Genomic DNA, 10,151 nt, shown 5'->3' with positions numbered 1-10,151 from the left:
GTCTTAAAAACAACCACGAACACAACCGGAATGGCGGAAGCAACAATCTCAATCACCGTACTTTCACATTTTTACGCAGACCTAGTGAGTGACCCTTCACTTTTTATTTTCTTTTTTTATTGTGTTTTCTCAGTTCTCTGTTGTTATGGTGAAAGCAGTCATCTGAATTCTGAAGCCATCGTTGTTCAGTGCTCACCTTCTTCGGCTATTTTGTTCCTTTGCATGTTTCAAGTTCCTGAATCTGTTTTGTTATTCCGTTTTATTTATGAGTAATATGACTCCAATTAGGCAGAGAAGAAATTTTCTATGGAATTATAGATTTGTTTTTTTTTTTAAATATCAAATAATTTCCTTAAAAGTTTTATCAGAGATTTAGAAGGTAAAAGAAAAATAAGTGTTCAAAAAATTATAATAGTTTTTTAACATTAATTATTATAAATTTCTTGTTATAAGTCTTCATAACTTACTTTTTTTTTTGTGGCAGTGTCCAAAAAATTTTTGTGATTTAATTATCTTATTACTTTAATTATTTTTTGTGATTTTTTTTAATTAATTCCTGTGCTTCCAAAATGGAAAGTGGATTCGGAATTAAATCGAACTGAGGCTCCTCAATAAACTTGTTTTCATACACACGATAGGTTTGAGCAATAAGAGTTGCGTGTTAATTCTGGCGAATTTGGACCATTAATTTCACTATTCTATACAATGGGTAAGGGGGATGGCCATGTTTGTTTGCTTTTCAGTGGTTTTCTCAATTATGCAGTATTAGGTAGCTTTCGGTTACCGAGCCAGGAAAATAATACACAAACAAGATTTTCACTATTTCCACTTTAAAGAACTGAAAATAAACTAAAACTTCTTCTTTTTGGACGCACTGTCTTCCTTCTCAGCCTTAGAGTTTGCGGTTTGATCCGTCTCTAAAATTCTTTGGTTGTCCAGACAGTTCTGTCTTAAAACAAAAAAAAAAATAATGTTTTTCTGACCTTGAAAATTCGAAAATTGAAAATTTTTTTCTGGTTTCTTTCAAAATTTGGGGCCGCATCTAAACACAGTTTTAGATTGTGTTTGGAATTACGGATAATAATACAACTTAAGAAACAAGGATGAATGGACTTTGTCTCAATATGACAGAAACACTAAAAATAGAGCCGCTAATGTTCATCCTAATATGCACGCTAATATTTTAGTCCCACTATCTTAATGCAACTAATTATTTGTGTTTTAATATGTAACCAAACATGACCTATGCCATTATGTTTGTGTATTTTGTGTGATACCTATACAACCAAACGTTGCTTTCATGTTTGCGTTTTATGTGGTGAAGTCTTGGTACACACTTTTGCATAAAGAAAGAGCCTTTTAATTACTTCATTGTTTGGTAGTGGTTAAAGGAAGTGCTGGTGTTTGTCTTTTTTATTCTTTCAAAGTGGTCCAGCCTTGAAATGGTATCATCTGATGTAAGGTAGTAACCACAAAGTTGAAGAGTAATATCATTTGGGTATACATGAATTTTGATTTATAAAAAATGAGTAAGAATCAATTAGACATTAGTCTAACACCTCTACCTATGTTTCTGGATAAGAAGATCCATAACCCTTTTGTTTACCTTTCCTTAATGGTTGAAAAAGATAACCTGATTAAGTACTTTACGAAAGTGCACTATCTACAATTCAATTGTTCACTTTTTTGTTTTTCAACTTTGAGATTATTATAAAGGACCGTGATTTGAAAATCTTGGCATTTTCTAGTAATTAATTGAACATATTCAGAAAATATAGGCTCAATTGAAGAATTTAACATAATGAAAATAAATAGACTGCTATATGCTATTGATTGTGGTACTGTGGCTTTTAATCTAGTTTATCAAGTGTTTTTATTCTTAACAAGTTTTTGCCATGTCATAGCACGTGGCATTTCCTTCTTAGTGTATGTTTATGTATATGTATATATTCAAATGTTGTTGTTTCAGGGAAGCAGCGCAAGGTGGCAGAATATTACAAAAAACAGGAGAGACTCCTTGAAGGATTTAATGAGATGGACACTATGGCTGAAACCGGGTTTTTCCCAGGAAGTCTCACTGAGGTTGATTGTTCTATCGCCATTATTTACCAATAATTTGTCATGGAAGGAGCATCTCTAACAGAATGCTATGTGTTTGATATAGTATTAGTGAAGATTTTACCGTTTCTGTTAAGTGTAAAATTGTGAAAGAGTTTAATTTTATGATATGAAGTGTGGCAACATTTGATTGGATCTCCAGAAAGAGCATTCTAGTTCAACTAAAAAATTGTGCACCATGTTTCTCAGGAAGAAATGAAGCAACTAGCCAAGAGTGAGAGGATGGCGGTTTATGTGTCGAATGCGTGTAACTTGCTGCTCTTTGCAGCTAAGGTTTTTGCCTCAGTCGAGAGCAAATCCTTAGCTGTCATTGCCTCAACCATGGATTCTCTCTTGGATCTCTTGTCAGGGTTCATATTGTGGTTTACTGCGAATGCCATGAAAACTCCAAACCGTTTTCACTATCCAATCGGAAAGAAGCGCATGCAACCAGTGGTAAGACTTTATTAGAGAGATCATTTAGTCCTAAACATTATTATTAGATTGAAACGATTGTTGCTGTTTCGTTTTCAGCATTTCGTCGATACTTAATACACACTCATACTGATTGTACTTTGTCCACAGGGTATCATTGTGTTTGCATCAGTGATGGCAACACTGGGGCTGCAAATTTTGATTGAGTCTGGCAGAGAACTTATTACCAAGGTAATTGTGATGATCAAGTTTTTCTTGTTCCACTAATTTGTTTGAAATATGTGCTGATGTGGATCAAACATTGTTTTTTTTCGTTGTTTTATTTCAAATTTAGCCATTGATGCAGAGTGTACCAAAACACCTAACTACTAATTTCTTTTGTAATTCTTTTTCTGCAGACTAAGCCTGAAATGGACCCAGTGAAGCTTAACTGGATGATCGGAATTATGGTATCTGTCACCGTTGTGAAGTTCATTCTTATGGTCTATTGTCGAAGGTTCAAGAACGAAATTGTTAGAGCATATGCACAAGATCACTTTTTTGATGTCATTACCAATTCGGTTGGATTAGCTGCTGCTGTGCTTGCTGTCAAGTTCTATTGGTGGCTTGATTCAACAGGAGCTATTGTTGTAAGTTTCATTTCTACCACTTATTTTCTCATTTAAGATTTCACTTTGCTTCTATGGTGACGTTTTCTTAGATTTCAAGTTACAAGCCACTGTAAATTTTTAATAGTCTTAGAGAGGCATGTTTATGTGTAACATTATTGTTTTTCTTGTTTCTTATTCTTATAATTCTGTAGGCTATTTTGCTATGTGTTCTTCTCAAAACATGTTTTTGTCTACCAGAGTCCAAGGTTTTTTGTTCCTGACGTTTATGAATTTCTTCAAGAATATCCCTAAATTTAATTTCATTAATTTTCTCTCTAATGTATTGAATCTGTGGCAAAGCTATCCTTGGACATTTTCAATTTTATCCCTAATGATTTAGATGAATTTAACATCTAGGGATGATTTTGACACAGATTGACAATGTAAGAAACAAAATTGAGGAATAAAATTAAATGCTGGGGATATTTTTGAAGAAAATTACAAATATTAAAGACAAAAATATATATTTTTCTCTTTTTTTTTACTTGAAACAGTTACCATGTCGTGATGAAGTTTCCAAACATGGTCTTAAATGTTTGTATGTTATATGATTGCTTGTTACATATTCTTACTATCCCACAATGGCCTTAAACTCCAAGTATATGAAGATTACACTCTTTAAAGGAAGGTTTGAGTCAGATGACTGTTTGTTTGTTACTTCAAGCCAACTTTTTTATTGGTCTTCCAGGGGACAACATCCTTAATTCCTTAATGTCAAATAATGCAGATTGCATTATACACAATCAACACATGGACAAGGACAGTGATCGAGAATGTCTGGTCGCTCATCGGAAGGACAGCACCGCCCGATTTCCTGGCGAAGTTAACTTACCTTATATGGAATCACCATGAACAGATTAAGCACATAGATACAGTCAGAGCATACACCTTCGGTGCACATTACTTTGTCGAAGTTGATATCGTGTTGCCGGAAGACATGCTTCTGAATCAAGCACACAATATTGGTGAGACTCTCCAAGAGAAGCTGGAGCAACTTCCAGAAGTTGAGAGGGCTTTTGTCCACATAGATTTTGAGTTCACTCATAGGCCTGAACATAAGATCATGGTATGAAAGATATTTATGATATCTTAGGATAAGGGCAAGAGGGTTTTTTTTTTTGCCTTTGCTGTTCAACTTAATGTTTCTTCAATTTTTTGCTTTTCCTTTGGATCATGTAGTTAAATTTGCTTGTATCTTGAACTGTATTAATATGATAGAAGTTTATCTTTGAAATAGAGTGTGAAGCATATAAACGACTCTAACTGCACGGTTGAAACTTCAAAGGCCGATTTAGTACTCCTAATAGAATGTAAATTTGTTACATATAACATTGTATACCAATCATTTAGGACCTATAGTTCATATATTGAATAACTTTCCAGCAGTATTATTTATTTCAAACATGATTATGTAATATTTAACATCTCTTTATGTAATATTTAACATCTCTTTAAATTTGTTAGGTAAATTTATTTGGATCATCAATTATGACAAATGTTACTTATATAATATCTAACTCTTTAAAATTAAAAGTAGTTTTATCATAAAAATGTTTTGTTGAGTGTATAAAAATAATTTTATACAAAAAATTACTCTCAAGAATTTGAAAATATAGTTAGTTAAAGTGGTTATAAATACATTTGTACAAAGTCTTCACAAATGAAAATAATCTACAAAACTATACTCATAATGACATATTGCTTTTCCTTGAGATAAAGTGGAACCAAAATAATACCAAAAAAAAAAACAATATATAAGAACTTTAAAAAGGAAAAAGAAAACGAAAATATAGTTCAACATAAATCCTCCTATTCCGGAGGAGTTTAGACTACCAATTTTCAAGTAAAACGAGTTATTATTACTATTACTACTGTTGTTGCTGTTGTTGTTGTTGTTGTTGTTGTGTCTCAAAACATAAAAGTGTTGTTGTTGTTGTTGTTGTCCTATCTCAAAACATAAAAGCCAGGCCAATAAAGATAAAAAGTCCGACCTAAAAGGGGTGGCCTTCACCATATATCCGATTTCTTTAGAGGAGGTCCGATACAACGAAAGGAGTCCAACTCTACTTGTCCAAGCAAATAACGGCCTATTCGAATCTCTCCAACTATATCTATCATCCATAAAAGATAGATCCTAACAATCTGTCAAAGATAAATGGAACGGTTATCCATCAATAAAGGTAGACCTACTCCAACAACGGTGGTTATCAGGTCTACTATAAATACATCGACACTCTTTAGGCATACACACGTTCTAATCTACAAAAACCTGCCTAAAGCCTTTGCTAATTTAAACATCGGAGTCTTTTACAGGTACCACCCTCACCTTCTCACGAAGAATTCGGACGGCGGCACCTCGACACCAAACAAATTGGACGCTGCCTCGGAAGGATTCTGGACCTCACCTCCAGGCCCAAATCAACGTTTCAGGTAACCCTCGAAACATTGGCACTGTTGTCAGGGACCTGGCATTCAACCCTTAATTTTGGCAGACGATCACTACGAACACGGTCACACAGCATCTGAATCAGAACCCGATCTCCACCGTGATGACCTTACACTCGCAATACCTCCTCTTTGGAAAAGAACTCACATTCCCCATGGAGAAGGGACTTCAGGAAAACCCCAACCAAGGCGGATCCAGTCAGAGGTCCATTTGCTGAAAGACGAAGAACCTCCCCATCTAACAGAGATATTAGGTCTAGTCCATGGCCATCGTGGACGACTAGAGCTGCTCGAACAAGAAGCTGAACGTCAACAGGAAGCAGAGCGAGAACTGCGAAGGGAGGTACGGCAACGAAAGGAGCTAGAAGAAAAACTCCTAAGATTGGAAGTTGACCTCCAAAGAAGGAGTAATCAAGCATATCCAGAAGAAAGCCTTCTAGGAGGAGAAGACCTGTTCGTAGAAGAGATCATACAGGCCAAGGTTCCAAGAAATTTCAAAACCCCCGACAAGGATCTCTACAATGGAATGACTGATGAGCAGATATTTTATACGCTTTTTGGGGGTAATTTCATATAGTTTTTAGTATGTTTTAGTTAGTTTTTAGTATATTTTTATTAGTTTTTAGGCAAAATTCATATTTCTGGACTTTATTATGAGTTTGTGTGTTTTTCTGTGATTTCAAGTATTTTCTGTCTGAAATTGACGGAGCTGAACAAAAATATGATTCAGGCTAAAAAAAGACTGTTGATGCTGTTGGATTCTGACCTCCCTGCACTCGGAAAAGATTTTTTTGAGCTACAGGAATCCAATTGGCACGCTCTCAATTGGGTTGGAAAGTAGACATCCAGGGCTTTCTAGCAATATATAATAGTCCATACTTTGCGCAAAGATAAATGACGTAAACTGGCGTTAAACGCCAGTTTTATGTTGCATTCTGGCGTTGAACGCCAGAAACAGGTTGCAAGTTGGAGTTAAACGCCAGAAACAGGTTACAACCTGACGTTTAACTCCAAAAATAGCCCAGGCACGTGAGAAGCTTAAGTCTTAGCCCCAGCACATACCAAGTGGGCCCTAGAAGTGGATTTCTGCACTATCCATCTTAGTTTACTCATTTTCTGTAAACCTAGGTTACTAGCTTAGTATTTAAACAACTTTTTAGAGATTTATTTTGTATCTCATGATATTTTAGATCTGAACTTTGTACTCTGTGATGACATGAGTCTCTAAACTCCATTGTTGGGGGTGAGGAGCTCAGCAGCGTCTCGATGAATTAATGCAATTATTTCTGTTTTCTATTCAAACACGCTTGTGTCTATCTAAGATGTTTATTCACACTTCAATATGAAGAAGGTGATGATCCGTGACACTCATCAACATTCTCAACCTATGAACGCGTGCCTGACAACCACCTCCGTTCTACATTAGATTGAATGAGCATCTCTTAGATTTCTTAATCAGAATCTTCGTGGTATAAGCTAGAATCCATTAGCAGCATCCTTGAGAATCCGGAAAGTCTAAACCTTGTCCGTGGTATTCCGAGTAGGATTCAGGAATTGGATGATCGTGACGAGCTTCAAACTCACGAGTGTTGGGCGTAGTGACAGACTCAAAAGAATCAATGGATCCTATTCTGACATGATTGAGAATCGACAGATGATTAGCCGTGCTGTGACAGAGCATTTGGACCATTTTCACTGAGAGGATGGGAAGTAGCCATTGACAATGGTGACGCCCTACATACAGCTTTCCATGGAAGGAGCCTTGCATGTTTGAAAGTAAGAAAGCAGTATGTTGCAGGGATTCAGAAGACAAAGCATCTCCAAAACTCCAACATATTCTCCATTATTGCGTAACAATTACTTATTTTATGTCCTTTCACTTTTTACAATTGAAACTAAAGAACCCTATTGGTATCCTGACTAAGAATAATAAGATAACCATAGCTTGGTTCAAGCCAACAATCTCCGTGGGATTCGACCCTTACTCACGTAAGGTATTACTTGGACGACCTAGTGCACTTGCTGGTTAGTTGTGCGGAATTACATAGTGTGAATGTAATTTTTGTGCACCAAGTTTTTGGCACCATTGCCGGGGATTGTTCGAGTTTGAACAACTGACGGTTTATCTTGTTACTTAGATTAGGAAAAATTTGTCTTTTTGTTTAGAGTCACTAGGATTGCATCTTCTATTATTCCTTTTAAAAATCTTTCAAAAATATTATTTTTCTCTATTAGTTTTTAATTTTTCTTGGAGTCTTTTGTTTGAGTTTAGTTTGATATTTTAAGTTTGGTGTCAATTGTATGCTTTTCTTTGTCTTTCAATTTTTGAATTGCATGTTCTTTGTTTTTCCTTGATCTTCAAATTGTTCTTCTCAATTTCTCTTGTTTGATCTTTGGTTTGTTTTGTTTTGTGTCTCTTCTTGTTTTTCTTGTGCTTTTTCAAAATATTAGTTTTCAAAAAAATATTTTTATTTATTAAAAATACCTCTTTAAAACATGTTACATTTATAGCTCAATTGGCTAGAGCGTTGGTTTGTGTTCTTGGTAATTGGGTATCTTCTTTTTAAAATCTTTTTCAAAAATAATTTTTCTTTGATTAAATCTTGAGCTAAACTTTAAGTTTGGTGTTCTCTTGTTAATTTTCTTTAATTTTTGAAAATTTATTGTGGTTTTCTGAAAATTTTAAGTTTGGTGTTCTATCTTTTGTTCTTGTTGTTTTTGTGAGTCTTCAAAGTGTTCTTGAGTCTTCCTTGTGTTTTGATCTTAAAATTTTTAAGTTTGGTGTGCCTTGGTGTTTTTTCTCCAAAAATTTTCGAAAACAAGGAGCATTGGATTTAAAAATTTTAAGTTTTGTGTCTTTTGTGTGTTTTTCTCTTTCATAATAAAATTAAAAAATAAAAAAAATATTTTTTTCTAACTATTTTTAAACAATTTTTTTTGAAACTTTTCATAAAAATTCAGATTTCAATTTCAAAATTTTTCAAATCTTATCCTTTTAATTTTTTTTTAAAAAAATCATATCATTTTCAAAAAAAAAATATCCTAACCACTCTCTCTCTCCTCACTTTTTCGAAAATCTTGATAAAATATTTTCAAATTTTTTTCATTTTTATTTTTATCTTACTTTTTATTTTATCTTATTTTATTATTTTGAAAATTTTTTTATATAATAAAATAAATCCACGTCATCTCCCTTTCTCCATCATGGACCTAAGTGGAAATGAATAGTTCAGTAGGACTCTGGGGTCATATGCTAACCCCACTACTGCTTTATATGGGAGTAGTATCTGTGTACCCTCCATCGGAGTCAGTAGTTTTGAGTTCTTCCCTCCAAAACGGATGACACAGCTAAGGCTGAACATCCAAGGCTTTAAACAAGGAGATAATGAATCTATTTATGATGCTTGGGAGAGATATAGAGAGATGCTAAGAAAATGCCTTTCTGAAATATTTTCAGAGTGGGTGCAGTTAGACATATTCTATTATGGGCTTACAGAGAAAGCTCAGATTTCTCTAGACCACTCAGCTGGTGGATCTATACACATGAGAAAGATAATTGAAGAAGCTCAAGAGTTTATTGATACAGTTGCCAGAAATTAGCATCTGTACCTAAGCAGTGAATCTTCCATGAAAGAAGAGGCTAAAACAGTAACTGATGAACTCAGTCCTGCAGAACAAGTTATTGAATTCAATCAGCAATTAGATTTTCTAACAAAACAGCTAGCCGAATTCAAGGAGATATTGCAAGAAACAAGAATGGCTAATATGAATATGGAAGAGCAGCAGAAGCAAACAGAACAGCAGCTATCAAAATAAATAACAGAAGAGTGCCAAGCAGTTCAATTAAGAAGTGGGAAAACATTAAATACCTCACTTCAAGGCAGCAGGAAGCCAAGAAATGAACAAACTGCTACCCAAAATCTCTCTGAGGACAGTAAGAGCCTAGAGAGGAATATTTTTGGCGCTCAAATGCCAGAAAAAGGTGGAGAGCTGGCGTCAAACACCCAACCCATGCTCAGTTCTGGTGTTCAAACGCCCGAAACAGGCAGGGAGTTGGTGTTGAACGCCCAAAAGAAGCTCAGTTCTGGCGTTCAAATGCCAGGAACAGGTAAGGAGTTGGCGTCTAACGCCACTCCAGCTTCCAACCCTGGTATTCAAATGCCAGTGAGGGATCAGACACATACAAGTGCTGATAGCAATCCCTCTAAAAAGGCTTCTCAAACCACATCTGTAGGCAATAAACCTGCATCAACTAAGGTTGAGGAATACAAAGCCAAAATGCCTTATCCTCAGAAACTCTGCCAAGCGGAACAGGATAAGCAACTTGCCCGCTTTGTATACTATCTTAGGACTCTTGAAATAAAGATTCTGTTTGCAGAGGCACTTGAGCAAATACCCTCTTATGCTAAGTTCATGAAAGAGATGTTAAGTCATAAGAAGGATTGGAGAGAAACTGAAAAAGTTTACCTCACTGAAGAATGCAGTGCAGTCATTTTGAAAAGCTTAAAGATCCCAGAAACTTTA

At 35.1% G+C, this 10,151-nt stretch overlaps 1 protein-coding gene across 1 annotated transcript in view; it reads left to right on the top strand.

Annotated features, from left to right (window-relative positions):
- LOC107458734 (metal tolerance protein 9) overlaps positions 1–4,416 on the top strand; it is a gene marked incomplete in the record, with an annotated part of 4,637 nt that extends 221 nt beyond the window's left edge. Inside the window, 6 exon segments of the mRNA XM_016076936.3 lie at positions 1–84; positions 1,970–2,082; positions 2,308–2,553; positions 2,683–2,763; positions 2,931–3,161; positions 3,910–4,416. Coding sequence (XP_015932422.1) covers positions 1–84; positions 1,970–2,082; positions 2,308–2,553; positions 2,683–2,763; positions 2,931–3,161; positions 3,910–4,254 — 1,100 coding nt within the window.
- Between the last annotated feature and the right edge of the window lie 5,735 nt (positions 4,417–10,151).

The sequence above is a fragment of the Arachis duranensis genome, chromosome 7 (genome assembly GCF_000817695.3).
Source record: "Arachis duranensis cultivar V14167 chromosome 7, aradu.V14167.gnm2.J7QH, whole genome shotgun sequence".
Classification (NCBI taxonomy): Eukaryota; Viridiplantae; Streptophyta; class Magnoliopsida; order Fabales; family Fabaceae; genus Arachis; species Arachis duranensis.
Note: the sequence above shows the minus strand (reverse complement) of the source record. Positions and strands in the feature narration are given on the sequence as shown.